The sequence below is a fragment of the Ruditapes philippinarum genome, unplaced genomic scaffold (genome assembly GCF_026571515.1).
Source record: "Ruditapes philippinarum isolate M1 unplaced genomic scaffold, ASM2657151v2 ctg3763_1_1_1_1, whole genome shotgun sequence".
NCBI lineage: Eukaryota > Metazoa > Mollusca > Bivalvia > Venerida > Veneridae > Ruditapes > Ruditapes philippinarum.
In genome coordinates, this window is record NW_026862030.1 from 102,667 (window position 1) to 120,241 (window position 17,575).

At 32.0% G+C, this 17,575-nt stretch overlaps 1 protein-coding gene across 1 annotated transcript; it reads right to left on the reverse strand.

The window, feature by feature from the left end:
- Window positions 1-919: 919 nt before the first annotated feature.
- LOC132717716 (hillarin-like) lies at window positions 920-10,080 on the reverse strand. The gene is made up of 6 exons (XM_060701263.1): window positions 9,783-10,080; window positions 6,667-6,875; window positions 5,232-6,217; window positions 3,995-4,165; window positions 3,572-3,712; window positions 920-2,090 (listed from the first exon to the last, which is right to left on the reverse strand). Exons 1-6 carry the CDS (start codon window positions 9,849-9,851, stop codon window positions 2,029-2,031), a joined length of 1,638 nt encoding a protein of 545 aa, XP_060557246.1. The 5' UTR covers window positions 9,852-10,080; the 3' UTR covers window positions 920-2,028.
- Between the last annotated feature and the right edge of the window lie 7,495 nt (window positions 10,081-17,575).

A 17,575-nucleotide genomic window follows, 5' to 3' on the forward strand; every position in this document is an offset into this window, starting at 1 on the left:
ATTAGGCACATCCTTTGCTGGTACTATATGGCTCTATTCATAATACTTAGGTTTTTGGTAATCACATTTGTAACTCTTCGGCATTTTTAGCCATGTTTCGTAAACGCTTAAGACTCAAATGGTACAGTTGAGCGAATCGAAATAACACATAGTGATAAAAATCCTCGACAGTAAAAATACCAAAAGTACCAATGAATGAACATTCAGAATTAAATCTAAAATACTGTAGGCTATATATGTGTAATATTTCTACTTTAGGATTGTATGTTCGTAAGTAAGCTAGTACATTGTGACGCTCATATAATATTCATATTTTTCAGGCGACATCAAAACTTCAAGTTTGAAATGGTAAACATAAATCGTAAATAATGCTAACGGATTGATTTATGTATAAAGTTAAATAAGAACTATTATCAAAAAATATGTAGAGGTAAAATATCTATGAAAGCTGACCTTATATAAAATACTTCCCGGAATAATCCGAATTACATGACGATGTGTAAAACTAAACATCTGTTTTAAGCATCATACTATCCCTGTCAGAGAAAAACTGTTTAGACGAAGTTAATGGAAAAAAACAAATAGAAAGAATTTTTTCTGAATCGATATAGTATTTAAAAAAAATATTGGAGTATTGGAGAAACCAAACAGGGAAACCTTTTTTCTAAATGTAAATCGAAATCGATTTGCTATGTTCAGTTTTTTTCCCACGAAAGTCGATGTTTCTTTTATATACCAATACGGTGAACAATACGCATTTTATATTATTATATAACAGAAATAAGTGTGGCGTGTATGGGCTAAAACCGGAAAGTGGTAAGTGCAAAAATGAATAACGGAGATGGTGATGGTGTTGGTGAAAATACTTCCCGATGACGACAAATAATAAGATAGGGTATCACAGAAGATTTTTATCATTAGCAAAATTGAAACATACATAAATTGTATACATGTGTTAGTATACGTTAAGAATTAAGAAACCTCGTTACGTAAATTGGAAGGACAAAAAAAAGAGTTCAATACAGCATTCTTATTTATAAAACTGTTTTCGGATCCATTGTTTATATCAAGCAAAATCTCTTTCGTCAACGCAGTAACTAAAATATGTACGCTTTGTGTAGATAAAGATTAGTAAAGACATAAAACTCTTTGTATGTCACAAAACATAAATGAATTACATAGAAAATGATAAAGGTGAACAATCGTTGTTCACGGCTTATAATGAGTGCTTGAAATATAAATATTGTAAATTTCATGAAATTGAATAAATACGAAAAGAAACTTGATAGAAATTAAGAGGGATGAAAAAAATGTTATTTCTTCAAAATCAAATCTCAAAAAATGATACATTGGAAAGTCTAATACATTATATATGATAATACATGTAATACTTTGTAGAAAATAGGAAAAAATAAACGAAGTATTTTACTACTCAGACGTGCACAGTTATTGAAAACACCCAATTACAGTGATATACGACGTACATTTTCTATGTGTGACCCATTGCAAAGTTAATGGATGGTGTAGACTTACATATTGTTCATTTTGAAGTGAATTGGTCGATAATGGAAGATCTTTTATAACCACGAAATAATGATATATGGATGCTGTTGGGAGATATGAGTGAGAGATATTACACATCCATCCAAAAACTGAGCCGATAATACATTCATTGTTATAGAACAAAACATTATTATTCAACTTAAAAATGTTCATACCAAGTCACTATGAACTCTTTCAACATTTGTCAAAGAAATATAAGAACATTCAAATGACAATAACATACTCATGGATATGTGTGCCTATTGTAAACCAATGCACTTTTATCATAACTTATTGCTGGGTCTTTCTTTCAAATAGAATGGTCTGGAGACGCATTGGTTGTCTTCTATTTGAAAGACCCTGCTCATTGTCATTATTGTCATTGTAATACATTAAGTATGTATTCTGGGCGACCGGCTTATTATGCACCAGATACCGCAAAAATACTTTGTATGTTGGCTTTTCAGATTTCAGCGTGATAAAGATTTACAGAAGGACGCAGGCATTTGATCTTTGATCACCTCCTTTGGTATTTATTTGGTCCACACCTTAAAATAGAAAGGAAATACTCATTGCAATTCAGTTAAATATGCAGAAAAAGATCTGGCTATTTGTTAAATTATTATTGCAAGGCAATGCTGAAATATTCATTCATGTATAAAAACTGCGCACGCCGGTATACATTAACTATGACGAAAACATGAAACCACAGATAAAATTATGTGAGCACACACATTAATAATTGCAAGTGTTTTATACGCGCAATGCAAATCTAGTTCATTGCAATGACGTTGGTTTCATTATGAAAACATAGTTGTTATATGTTATCGAACCAGCACTTGGAATATATGATAAAATGGTTTCTTTATACGAGAAGCAGGTATAGAAACGTGGCATAACCCTATTGGACCTATACTTTTATGCAAGAATATCGCTTATGCATCTTAATTTGTGCATTGCATTAACATCTTTAGGACACCCGGACTTATCAAATCCATTGTCATGCGGGCTCGGGCTTTAAATGCATCCTCGTGCTACTGAAGATGATAACGCACGAAATCAGATGCATTGACCCTTTATATTAGAAACTTGAAATTTAAACGAAAAGTAAAAGTAAGAAAAACAATTTTAAATTCCCATCGGTTGATATTATTTTTTTCCGTTCGTCTTTGAAACTGGTGAATTGGTGATAGTGTTTTTTCGGCGCTTTTGTCGGCACTATCGTTTGGAACTCGGACATTGCATACACCGGCTAAACATTAGAAAATTTGACAAAAAGTTATGGTTAAAACAATTAGTTTACCAAGGTACTATTGTATATGCAGTTTTTGCATATTATGCCAATAAATTTTCCGAATTTTGACATTTGATTGACATGCTGGATATGAATGTTTTCTATCTTTCACTAATGAATTATGACAATGTCAAACAAATAATTCGTTACCCACAATTAAATTGCGGACATCTATCGATTCGATTTTCAGTTTTTAAGCAATTTCATGTTCGACCTTTTTCATATTTTACAATGTTTACAATTTTCTTAGTTAGTGTGTGGGTGGCGCTGTTTTATGTCGCAACACCGCAAAATGTCGCCCTTGACACTAAATAATGTTGTGACATTTAACAGCGCCATAGTGTGCAAGTTGCCTGAAATTCTTAATTTAACATCACATCATATTCTTTTTAAGCTGGTGTTAGCTTCGTTCTGATTAGAGCTTGCTGTTACCACTTCTATCGATTAAACCTTTCCTTAAACATATCACACAAACAGTTAAATTTAGTGACTGTCCATATACGCACTTTGTTTCTTTTCTTAGCTCTGCCACTATACCGCCGTAAACAGTTACCTTCGAGCTAGATATTCCGGTATCTACCAGCAGCCGTTGTAAGATCCTTATCTTATCAACGTTTCAACAGGATAAATAATACATTGATTGTTTAGATGTGTAGAATATATTATATACTGAATGTATCAAACGTCTGTGAATTAATTTGCTACAATCTAAATAATTTAAATGCTTGTACTTACGTAAATTTTCAAAGTTCTCTATCTCAAGTTCTATTTCCTTTATCTTTGCTGTGATGACACTTTTCCTTTCATGGCGTTCTTGCATTTTAGAATGATACGTCAACTCTTTCTTCCTTTTGTTTATCTTCGACTCCATGTTCTCTAGTTTATTTTAATTTGATATAATGTTTGTGGAATGACAAAAGGTATAAGAACATTACAAAATACACAAGACTATTCAATAAACTTAAATTACCGTGAAATAAACTGACATAAATCGCAGACCACTACAAAATTAACGGTATGTAGAATAAAATAAAGCATGCATGGAAAATACTTAGTTATTCTCAGCTATTGAAAATGAGAAAAACATCTGTAAATAAGTATAGTATTAAAGCTGAGAGGAATAATTAAATCACAAAGTATTATACATGTTTTTCTTACTCTCTTCCCCTGTTAAATTTGTACTCAGTAGATAGTTTGCAATTCCTGAAAAATCTTCATCTGTTTGTTTATTCCTAGCTTTTATTGACAAGGCGTACTCCCCTTCCTTCTTTACCCCGGCTGTCACATGAAGCCTACCATGAACCTCGTCTACACGTGTATGTGTCACTGCTAATAATCAGATTGAAAAAGAAAAAAAACATATGAGCCGTGTCATGACAAAACTAACGTAATGCGTTTACGACCAGCATGGATCCAGACCAGCCTGCGCATTCGCGCAGTCTGATCAGGATCCATGCTGTTCGCTATCAGTTTCCCTACTTGTAATAGGGTGTGTAAGCGAACAGCATGTGTCCTGATCAGACTGCGCGGTAATGAGGTAATTAAAAAAAACAACAACAGAATAAATAAGAATTGTAAATTGGATAATGCAATTGTATTCTTACAGTAATGATTGAAAGTTCAATATGATCTTAACATTTTTGAAAATACCGGTCCGGGCGTTGTTTGTATTTTGCACAATTATGGTTAAATCCTCCTAATGCATTTCTTCCACATAATAAATATTACTTGCACTAAATTAGGTCAGTATTTTTTTCTGTAAACATTATATAAATGTATGACTCTCCCTATTTAAAAAGTAAAAAGTGTTTCATTTAATGTCTTGTACATTGTTTGAATGATACACATATGTAATAGTTTTAATTAAAATGCTAAATCTAATAATAGATATGAAGCCTGGCTTATTAAAAATCTAATAAAATCAAAAGTAAACGGTAAAACTTCTTTATATTTGACAAGATCAAACTTAGTACTTTATATAAAATAAACTATATGTGTATACCAAACTAGGCAATAAATCTCTTAATTCATAAGATTTAGTGATACATGTATTTTGAAAAGGGCACTCTATGCAAGAAAATGCCAAAAGGTCAAGTCAGTGCAAAACGATCGGATTAAAAAATTTCCTTAGTTCTGAAAAAGCACCCTTCCGATGTCTAAGCATTGCTTTCAGTCAAAACCGTAATGTTGATTTTGTTCAAATTTTGCATACAGGAGCCCTATAAGGCAAACAACTCAACTACATTGTCAATGTTTCGGTTAGTTTTATCGAAGTGCCCATTGAGGCGGTCATACCTTAATACAGCATTTACAGATTGAATTACAGCTCGAAGACAGGATAGTTTTTTTAATAGAAACACCATAAACTCAGTGACATGTCACAATTTTAACTTACTATTTATCTTTGAATTCTCTCCGACAATCTCCGAGTAAAATTCAACTTCATCAACTTTATCACTGTCTATTTGAAATGTAAGTTCAGATACATCCCCACCCTTCTGAGTGCATTCAATTGGAACGTTTGGCAAATATGTAGATGGATTTTTAAGACCAAAGTCAGCGGCCATGTATCCAAATCCATATCCAGTAGTACCTACGTCCAATGGAAGTTTTTTGCAATAAGGATCTGGTTCCAAGCATACAATTTTAAAGATCGCACACATATAATAAAAATCTTCATCTGTACTAGTATTATGAGTAGAGACAAACGTTTCAAAGATATATTCCCCTGCCACTGGAAACCGAATGTTAAAGGAAAACGTGTCGAAAACAGGTGAATAAACGACCAACAGAGGTAAATCTTGGGCATTGATCTTATTTAAATCAGCTGTACCTTTCCTTAGAGAAAGCCTGTAAATCATTGATATGCATCTTGAATCATGTTTGCTCGCACGAAATGAAACTGTACACTTGCCGTTTTTGGAAAACAGAACTCCACTCTGCTCATTTAACAGTTGCAGTTTAGCTATGAAAAAGAATTTTCCTACATATGGTAATCGCAAGAATTCTTCTTTACAAATGCGTTTTCCAGTTGGAAGAAGTTGCCATTTGTTACAATCTGGGAATGAATGGTAGATGAATATACTTGGATTAATGCAAAACCAAAAGTCTTCCACTTTTATAAAACAAATTCCTGCCGACCCTTCTCTATCCTCGATTACTGTTTTTCCTTCTTCATTTTCTAAAAGTATTTCACCTCCTCTTGAATGTCCTACAGCGGTAAACATGCCGCTTACGACATCAACAATGTGCCAGCGTCCATTTGCTCTAAATACATTCCAACTTTTACGTATTATACCGGCGTTATTCTCTTTGTGGCCTGGTACATATTCCAAAGATTTTGTTATACCTTCAACGACCTGTTGTTGAATATTGGCTGATCTAAAATGATATTTAACAGTGATAATTATGAAAATAATAAATAAAAGGTTTTCGACTGGAATACTGATACTATCAGCGTGTCCCTTACCAATCGTGTTGTAATGGACGGTAGTACGTTTACCGATGCCTCCCCATTATTTGTAATTAAATGATTAACTTTTGTCTTTTTACTATAACTACACAATGTCACAATTTTAAGTATAAATTTTTATCATTACATGTAGGTGATGGAAATGTTAAGCCGATTTAAAGGACAACACATTTAGATGTATAAGTTTCAAGTAGGCATCTGATATCACTCGTACGTAGCATATGTTATCAAGCTTAAAGCTTTTAATATAAATCTTATGGGAATATTTCTGAAAGGCAAAAGCACTTTTCTTTGAATAAAGTTTTAAGAATCTTTTTATTGACGATTAAGCACCATGTCTTAATGTTTAAAATCTTACTTGCAAAGCCAACTGAACGACAAAACGGGGTGTATTTCAAGCAGAACTTGTATTTCTTCTGGCAAACCTTTTATATGACTGGCATGCATTGTAGCCATCCATATGAAGAAAGCACGTGCGAGGAACAGCTCAATATTCTCGTCTTCAATAAGTGGCTCTTTAAAATACTTAATGAGTGAGGTAATTGACGTCATATGACAATATCGTACCTAATAAAAATAAAAACGTGTAACATAAGATAAAATAAAATTAAAAACATTCATGGTATGGAAAATGCTGGATATGTTAATTATTCTTGCTGTGCTAATTTAAATACGATTTGTCCTTTTCAAATATAAGAAAATCATTATACAAACATTATTGGTCAAATACTTATTTCTCTTATTTGTTTCTAACGACCTTAACCACTCGGCCACGGACGCCCCTATTTCTCTTATTGTGCTATATCTAATTGTTATACAAGAAGCATCAGTGTTTTTCGGAAAGCCTATAGACAGTATACATAATGGCCCTAAGTACATTATATCATAATTTTGATAAAATAAAATATATTTAATGAAAAAATACCCAAAATGTAAACTAACTTTAATATTCTTATAGAACGGTTTATTATAAAGACTGCAAATATCTATGAAAAAGTGACCCCTCGGGAACATTAAACAGAAAAATTACACGAAAATTGCAGACTCGGTTTGATTGAGTCTGTACGAGGTATGATCAAAAAGTTCTCGATCCGATATACTTCTAGCCACTACACTGAACATTTAAACATAATACGTCGATACCGATATCTTATTGAAGATTACTGACCGAGTTACACAGATTAAGTAACATAAAACACACTTTGATCAGTAGAGGGGTGTGTCATTTAGACCAAATGGAGAAAGTTGAAATCAGAGCCGTCATTAAGTACCTCTGTAAGAAAGAGATGTCCCCAAGGAAATCAATGAAGACTTTATGGATACACTTGGGAAGGCGTCCCCCTCCTATAGCACTGTGAAAAAAAGGCTGCTGAATTTAAGAGGGGCAGGGAGAGCATTGGAGATGATGAGCGACCTGGTCGACCAAAAGAGGTCACCAACGATGAAACTGCCGAAGCTGTGCACGATCTGGTCATGTGCGACAGAAGGCGAGACCTGCGAAGCATTGCTAGGGAAATGGGTTAGGCGTTTGGTTCAGTTCAGGCAATTCTGACTTATGTCTATGGCATGTCAAAGTTTTCCGCTAGATTGGTCCCTAGCCCACACAAATGACTGACGACCACCAGAAACGGACCAGACTCTACATTGCAAAATATTTTTGGTCTCGCTACGAGGATGACCCTGATTTTATCTACCGGATCGTAACTCAGGATGAAACATGGGACCATCACTTCGATCTAAAATAAAAAACAGAGCATGTAGTGGAAGCACCCTGGCTAACCATCTCCGAAGAAATGCAACAGGGTGCAATCAGCAGGGAAGATGATGCCTTCCATTTTTTGGAATTGTCAGGGGATAATCATGATTAACTATCTTGAACGAGGTCGTACCATAAACGGTACGTACTATGCAGACGAATTGAGATGTCTGCGTCAAGAAAGCGCGCATTAAAAGGAGGGGCAAACCGACTCAAGTCGTTCTGCTTCTTCATAGCAATTTGCCAGCTCACACATCCCAAGTTGCGATTGCTGCTGCAACTGACTGCGGCTTTGAATTGAATTATTCCCCATCCCCCATATTCTCCGGACTTGGTCCCCTCTGACTTCTACCTGTTTCCGAAACTGAAAACCAAACTTCGTGGTAGACGTTTTGGAAGCAATGAAGGTGTTTGTCATGGAGGCGGTGAATGAGTCCTTTGAGGACCAAAATAGAGAGTTCTATTTTGAAGTGTTAAACAAGTTGGAGCACGATAGAGGGCGATTATATTGAAAAGTAAGAACATTTGATGGGTTCTCTAACTACCGGAAGTACATGAGGGATAATGAAGAAAACTGGCTTGAGCGGTTCTCCATTCTCAACACTTAAAAGTGCTGGACTCAATGATCCCTGAGAACCAGAAAAATATAACGACACTGACGTGAAGTACGTGGCAATTTTTACGTTGCTGTTTTACCTGCTGTTGTGATATAAATATCTGGGTAACAGTGATCCCTAGGTAGCATTAAAAACAGCAACGTGGTGAATTGAGTGATCAAATGACACAGTTTAATCAAACGAACAAAACGTATTATAAACTGCATAAAATTCTAACAAACACCATAAAATATATGCAAATTAAAACTAAAACCTGAAGGATTTGACAAAGCTCGTTTAATTTTTATTTTGCTTGAATTGTATGTTTTAAGGATTTTTCCCTTTTTCAAGAAGTTGCGAATGCATTTGAAGGTATGTAGTGTTCTCTTTCTATAGCTTATATGTAGATATTGGTCGATGACAGTTACTAACCATTTTCATGTTTTAGGTACAAATAAAGGAACAAAGAAATTTTCTTCTTTAGAAAAGACAAACATAACTTTTATAATATCTAAAAAATGGGTTAAGAGATTGTTTGAAGAAAGTAGGAATAAATGTGAAATAATTTGTCGTAAAAGTATCCAAACAAGATTACTAAACTATACTAATAACCAAAAAGCAACGGATGAAAAAGTTGGTTCAGGTAATTGATCAATGAATATCTTTTAGATACTATAATGGTACACCCAAATTGAAAGCTTTTAAGAAATAAAAATTAAAGCATTTCTGGGAAATATAGAGCCTTAAAGCCGGTGTTTCGGGGCGTGAACCGTAACTTGCATTATCCATTTTCGTCCACGAATAGGCTCAATCATGCCGACCCTGCAACATTTTCAATTTTGTCGTTTTATGCGTTCTCTAGGGACAAGAATATTCCCATGTTGTTGACAAAGATGGTGATTTTAATTGAAAACAATCGTTAATATATCTGGTTATCAGTTCTAGTTAATATTGAACAAAAACCATCATGAAAGTGGAAAAACTATGCAACGTAATGTTCCAAAACTGAACTTTATTTAAAAAATTTGCCACAAAAGAACGCTCAGAGAGTTTAATACTCATTCCATGATAAATTTGTCTTCAGAATTGACTTAACTGAATGTAGATTTAAACTCAAATTACCTTGGAAACGTAAGCATCGTAGTTATGAAAATCTACTTTGTCTTCATCATATGTATGTATCTTCTCCATCCTTTAAATTGGTATGTGAACAGCAATAAATCTTATATTGAAAACAATGAAACATTTATTTTTATCATAACATGGTTAAAATCACACTTTATTGATGTTTATTTGTTCAAAGTAAAAAGAAATTTCCTACACTTAAATCATTCCAATTTTTATTAAACTACTTTGTAGAAAATGCTTATTCAACAAGCGAATATTTAATATTTTTAGAAGTGACTAGATCACAGTTTCTATGTTCCTTCTGAATTATTTTAACTTTCTTAACATATGTTCATTTGAAAGTCACAAATAGAATAGAATAACTTTGCATTATATATCACGCATATAGTTACATTGAGGATTTAAGTCGTTCAAGTATTATAAGTATATTAAATAAGATTTTAACTGCGATTATAACATATCGCTCTCTAATAGACATGGCTAAAAAGATACCTGAATCTACTACAAATCTTATAAAGGTATTAAGAAAAACTGAACGATTATTTATAAAATTTTGCATGGTTGCATCCGGTTAAATGCTTCATATCAACTGATAAGTTAAGTAAGATTGAAATGATTAGTGAACCATGGCATGGTTCTTGCACGTTAATCAGACTGTATGTTTGGTGCCATTTTCAAAAGCGTGGATGTGAATTCATATATCAATAATAATAACAATTACATTTATTACCTGTATAATGTTGATTGGATTTTCTCCTTGCTTGTCAATGCATAGATCCCTGACTAGCCTAATTCAAATTATCAGGTTAGTGGATACAATAAGTATTTCAGCACACCATATTTGTTAACAAAAGAGCACATGCCAATGTTTGTGGTTGAATCTTTTTTTATTCAAAGTAAAGGTCAGAGTAGGGATCTATCAATATGTAAGAAGAGATGTATTTTTTTTTATTTTCAATAAAACTTGACTCAATGCATTAGATGTCACACCTTGAGCATGATTGTATTTATCTTAAAATATCCAATTATAACAATTCTAAACACCATTGAGCTACAAGCTGTAATTAGTAATTACCAAGTCTGCTCCCTGGTTACATTTAAACAACAGGAACTGAACTATTCGTCCTAATGTTTTTTTTCCATACGTACTTTCTTTATAGATTGGTTAAACAGTATCCAATTGAATGATATCCAATTGAAAGATAGACAATATCCATATGCATATAAACAATATATTTACCAATAGTTGTTAAAGTGTTACGGAACATTATAGAAAGTTATTAATAAGTACTTTGATTAAATATCAGCTTTACCTACACATTAATTTTTACAGGTAAGTAGAACATGGTACTTATTTAACAACATTTTCCTGCAGCACGATTAAGGAAGTCGCCAACAGGATAAATCAAGCAGCGAATTATCATAACGTGAAAATTGGATATTGAATATACTTTAATGTATATGATTCAATCTCCATTGAAAAGAAGACTTTCAGTTATAATACAAGAAGTAGATCTATATTTAATCAATTCATTTGAAATGTCTCATTTTATGTGTTTATAAATCATCGCGCTTTTCAGAATGAAAAGAGCTATTGAAATCAAAGCCAACGATGCTGAAAATATGCAAAGGTATTTTTCGGACCATCATATACATATATGTATAAGCGAAGTACCTTATTTCGTCTTTTCATAAATATCATTAAAGAAAAGTACACATAGTATTTAATGGGGTAATTATCTAATCAATGCGAAGTGTGAAAGTGACTAGGAAATTTGATGTTTCATGTAGATTACGTAGTAACTTTTCCTAATATTGGTTTCCAGTAGAAAGTATGACAAACCTATTTCAAAAATAATGGCAAATTATTTGCAATAATTTGGCTTTTCCTTTTAGCTCCGGTTGTGGTAATCACTTATGTAACTTTTCCTTTCCAGTCATATTTCGGAAGAAGTTTTAAAATTAAGTATGCTTTTATCTTGTTTCAAGGTGTAAGGTTGACTAACTTCTGTACTGATCTGTGAGCTTATAGATTCTTTAGTGTATAGCGGTTCTCATCAGATAGTATCTCTCTTTCCAGACTTCAAAGGAGCAAATACAATTGATATAAATTTGATGTGTATAACTAATTACAAATTGAAGGCGCTGTGCTTTTTATGCCTCCGCCATGAAAATGGCAAGAGAGCATATAGTGTTACCTAAGTCCGTCAGTCCATGCGTGTATGTGTGTGTGTATTCGAAAATCTTGTTAGGCCCATAATTCTATTCGGCATTAAGGGATTTTAAAACATGGCACAAATGTAAAGCATAATGAAATGGTATTTCGTGCACCAGACCAAGACCCTAATTTCAAAGTTAATGTAGTGGGGGGTTTTTAGTAAAACAACAGTGTGTAGTGTTTACTAGATTTATTTAGGTGTAGAAGAAACCTTTAACAAAATAAATAGATTATAATACAAATAACAAAGAGAAATATAATACAATAGAAAATTTATGAATTGCATATTTTATAATTTACAATAATTACAATATATACATTATAAACATTTTACAATTACAATTAAAATAAATATATACATACCAGGCTTTAAATAGATGAGATTTAATTTAATAGTTATGAATGATAATTAAACTTATTAATATTTTTATGAAGAAATAGTATAATTATTTTGAATGTACGAGATGTTACTGCCTTGAATGCAATGAAAGGAGTGGTTAGTTACCAAGAAAAATTAGCTATTCCAGAACCCAATTATTTATTACTTAACTTGCATACCAAAACCAATTATTTATTACTTAACTTGCAAAACCAGTTTAATTACCCATAACGAAAGGAACAAAGACAAACATGAACACATAACACTTCAAAAGATTTGATTGGCCTTTAAGGGAAATAACTACCGTATTTATTATAAAAAGTGAACTTGGCTTAATTTAACCTTATTTTCACACTCCCCACTCTAGTTAAAAATGACACCGGCATTTTTTTAAACAATTATTAATGAAACCTGGATTTATAAAAAAAATAACATTATGTTTAATTTGAAAAACAAAAATGCAATACACTGTATATTTATATGACGACATAAATATATTATATTATTTAAGATATACTGCCCTCCTATAACTATTTTGCAATAGTTAAACAGTAAAATATAAAGAAATAATGCAATACAGTAGAGTTGTTAATTTTACTTGAAAATAATAAATACATAGTATATACCTTCATACATAGGACCCATGTGAAATTTAAAAGGACTGCATAAAAAATGAAACAACATTATACAATTATACCCATTTTTCATACCTATTTGGTGGATGTATTACACGTTTAGGGCGTGGGATAGGGCGTGAAGATAAAACGGGCGTATGTACTGGAATGACTGGAATAGTTACTGGAGTACTTGGTTTACTTACTGGAGTAACTGGTTTACTTAATGGGGTAACTGGTACACTTACTGGAGTAACTGGAACACTTACTGGAGTAACTGGGATAGTTACTGGAGTAACTGGAACACTTACTGGAGTAACTGGAACACTTACTGAAGTAACTGGTACACTTACTGGAGTAACTGAGACATTGTTTGGGGAATATGTTACAGGATTGGGGTGAATCCTGGGAACAAATGAAGGGATAGAAATAGAAGGAGCATGAGAAGAATGTTTATAATTAACGCCAGTATTGCGACTGCGAGTAACTGGAAATTTTCTTTGTGGTATGATGTATACACCAGATGATGATTCAGAAGAGCTAGAATCAGCATCATACTTTTTTTGTATAGGAACACGTTTAGGTTTTGGTTTAGGCTTATTTTTAACAGGTAAATTTGTATTTTTTTTAGGTATAGAAATAAATGGAAGAAGCATATTTTTGTGAAGGGTTTTGACAGGACCTTTTTGAGACTTAAGTTGTACTTTATATACAGGTTGGTTAGGAAATGGTATGTTAATGATAACAAAAGGATTTTTTTTTGGCCTTTAAGGAAAATAACTACCGTATTTATTATAAAAAGTAAACTTGGCTTAATTTAACCTTATTTACATTAATGTCACACATATAGGTCAAAGGTTAGCAGTTGAAAACTATTTTCCAGCTCATACCTCTGTTATGCATCAGTAGACTTTGAAATGACTTGGCATAAACTTTGAAACATGTTGAGATGTCGTTTAATGCGCAAAACCTATACCACCAGCTTCAAGGTCAAGGGTCCCATTTTGAAGTCAAAGATCAGCAGTTTGAAAATCTTATCCGTTTTATACCTCTGTCATGCATTAAGGGATTTTGGAATAACTTGACGAAGGTGTTGAGTCCTTGTAATCCTAGCAGTTGATATAGTTTTTGCTTTACTTAGACAATAAAATAATTGTTACTTATCGGACTTTTGTTTTTCCAGTTTTATGTTGCAGTGCAGACAAAAACTGAGAAAGTTTTGTCCTCTATCATTCTAGGATTAAGACCTAATTAATTATAAAAACTGTTTTTGTCAACAGCCATCTGTCCTTTCAGTTGAAAAGGTTTTTTATTGTAAGTTTTTGAAATAGCAATCTATTGAACAGTTACCTTTTTGAACATTACAGTAGATTGTTTTTACAAATTTGGTACAATCAATCAAGAACAACATCAAAATATCCATATCTCTATATCTATAATATCTATGTGTACGTGTAAACGAAACCCACCCTTAAAACTTGACATAGTGTTTCGTTTCTTTATAACCTGTAAGGTTGATACTGTATATTATATAATAGCTAATGATTAAAGTGAATGGTAACCAGCTATTGAAACAAAACTACACTTAAACGATATGATAATGACTTTCTGGTTGTAAATAAAACATAAATTTTGAAGTTTCACAAAGAAAATAAATGAATAATAACTTGTTATCTTGAATACAGATACTGACCTGTTTTACAATATTTTATTTTATTATAATTCTACGACACAAATATACTCATTTTAGACATTTCTATAAAAAGAACGATTTTATACATGTTTTAAACGTTAAGATTATATGATTACATTTCAAAATACAATTGAACATAAAATACACACCACTGTTATATGAGATATGTCTGATTCTTAGTATAGTTTAAAAAATTCTTTGAGGCGTAATGTGAAAATATTTTACTGTCGAAACAAAGGATATATGTAACGAACAACTAGAATAAACATATACATAAGTAATTTTACTTTAAAAAATCACACTCTCTGAATAGGGTGGATTGCGGTTTATCCACTTTTCAGTAGATACATCTTATTTTAACAAAAACAAACAAACAAACAAACAAAGTTTAACCAACAAAACAAAAACATGTGCAAAATGTGCATGCGTATCTTAACACGCGTATGGTTGGGGATATATATCGTTGTTAGATGCATTAACTTACTTTGAACCACTGTAAAATATCTTACATTGTGTAATACAATTCAGAGATGTTCAAATACAATAAATTTCCATGTAGATTTTAAAAGCAAAGATACAAACTTAATTTCATGCAAAGCAAGTTTACAATTAAAGTACAATGATAATACAACGAGGTTATGAATTGATACACAGTAGATTTAATGAAATTACAATATTATGGATCTTAAAGATTATGAGTGCATGGGAACAAAATATATCAGATATATAACAAAACAAAATAGAACAGATATTAATACATTATATTGTGAAGTGATATAGAAAGTAGAAAAATTCCAGTGAGTTTGATACGTTTCATCATTTTTTTCAAACTTTAGGCCTTTTCTCTTTAATTACAAATTTAAGAAATATATTGACTGAATATATAAAACCCTCTGATATATCAATAGGAATTATTATCGAAATTGTACTGCGATTAAGCATGTAAAGATATAAAGAATATGCAGTAGTGACTTACTAAAAGGAACTGTTCGTTAATTTTTTATGATGAATTCACTCGCATTTGGATGTGTCCTACTTCTATTAAATGTTAAACCATAAAGAATAAACCACGTTAAGAAATGCTTAGATACGAAAACACCTAAATGAAACTGTTGTAGTATTAGAAATACACAGCACTCTTCTTTTGATCGCATGTATATGTTCCAGACTTAAATGGTTGTGAATTAAACCATAAATTAATGTCAATATTTGAGCCGCGCCATGACAAAACAACATAGTGCGTTTGCAAACGAACTATGTTGGTTTTGTCATGGCGCGGCTCATTTTGTTTAAGAATGAAGTCGGTCTAGAATGGATCATTCTGACACTGCAGGAATATCAAGTAAGTTGGCTCTTCAGAAACATGTCTTATCTCTGTATAAGTAGGGATTCACAGAACAACACATGCATTTGATTGTGAAACATCTGCTTTTAAAGAATTTCTACTGGCACCTGAAAACAAAAAGGAAAGTTAATATGTATTGTAATGTACATGTTGTTGTCTATAAGGATAGATATGTCATTAATCAATCACCTTCGGAATTTGGCTAAACATTATTTTGCAGGCACCTTGGATAAATACATGTCCAGTATATGACGTTAAAGTGAAAATCCTTTGACGTATTGACCAGTATTAGCATCTTACCTTCTGTTGCACTCGCCATTGTTGCTGGTGATTTGATTTTTATCATGTCTTCTTTGACTATCACATCGTCCGTTATTTCATCAGCTACGAGTAAGATAAATGGAAAAAAATAACGTAAAGAATTGTTACATCTGTTCTTTAGCATACAATTAAATGTATCATGTCACTCAAAGATCCGACACTTTCAAAACTTCCTTCATATCGTATCTTCCTATGTTCTTTATATTTGTCAACAGACCATTTTTCTAATTAAGTTTAGCTAATCTCACTTATCTTAAATACTTACATGAGTTCTTAAGGTTATGTATCTCAAGTTCTATGTCCTTTATCTTTGCTGTCAGAGAATCTTTCTTTTCGTGACGTTTTTGCAGTTTAGATTGTAGTGTCATTTCTTTGTTTCTTTTCTTCAACTGCAACTTCATTTCCTCTGATGAATTTTCATATTACATATCAGTTTTATGAAACAAATCATAAAAAATATTGTTGAAATGATGGTATGATAATAAGAAAAAAATATATACATTTTGTACTAACATTAATCAACAAACTCAAGAAGCAATTTTTAAATTTTTAAACTTAAAAAATGACAAAAACTTGATAATATCATTGTTCAAAATGTGCGCGAACACTTAAGACCAAGAAACTGGAAAATAAAAAAAAATTAAGCTCATGTTTCTGTAGCTATATACTTTTGAGACTGCTTATAATTAAATTATAAAAATCTAACCATCTCTTCTGTAGAATTTGTTGTAAGAAGAATAGTTCACAATTCTATGTAAAGTACTTTATCTGTTCGTTTATCTCTAGCAATTATTGACAAAGCATATTCTCCTTGTTTCTTCATTCCAGCTGATACATGAAGTTTACCATGAACCTTGTCTACACGTGTCTTTGTAACAACTAAAATTCCAGGAGAGATCAGTTCATTACTGCATAGTCTATTTTAAACACTATAACATTCTTAAATAAGTTAATTATCATGAAACTTTTACATAATCATAATTGTAACCTCATTGTCATTTTTTAAAATTTTAAAAAAGTTAACCCCCTTTTTTTACTTTGGGAGTTTTTTCTTGGGGGAAACACCCTTAAAATTTTGACCCCCAAAAACATAAAAATTTAAATTTTAGTCTGGTGTTTAAAAAACCTTTTTATATTAAAAAAATGAATATTTTTTTTTTTTATTGCGGGAATTTTGGGTTTTCAATATGTAAAAATTGTTTTTAGAACTACTTTTT

Excerpts from the sequence above, each read along its gene's own strand:
- LOC132717716 (XM_060701263.1), bottom strand. The coding sequence starts at position 9,851 with ATGGAGAAGATACATACATATGATGAAGACAAAGTAGATTTTCATAAC. Across the intron at positions 6,876-9,782 it reads ACGATGCTTACGTTTCCAAG|GTACGATATTGTCATATGAC; the intron begins GTAATTTGAGTT and ends TATTTTTATTAG. Across the intron at positions 3,713-3,994 it reads AAATTTAACAGGGGAAGAGA|AGAACATGGAGTCGAAGATA; the intron begins GTAAGAAAAACA and ends AAAATAAACTAG.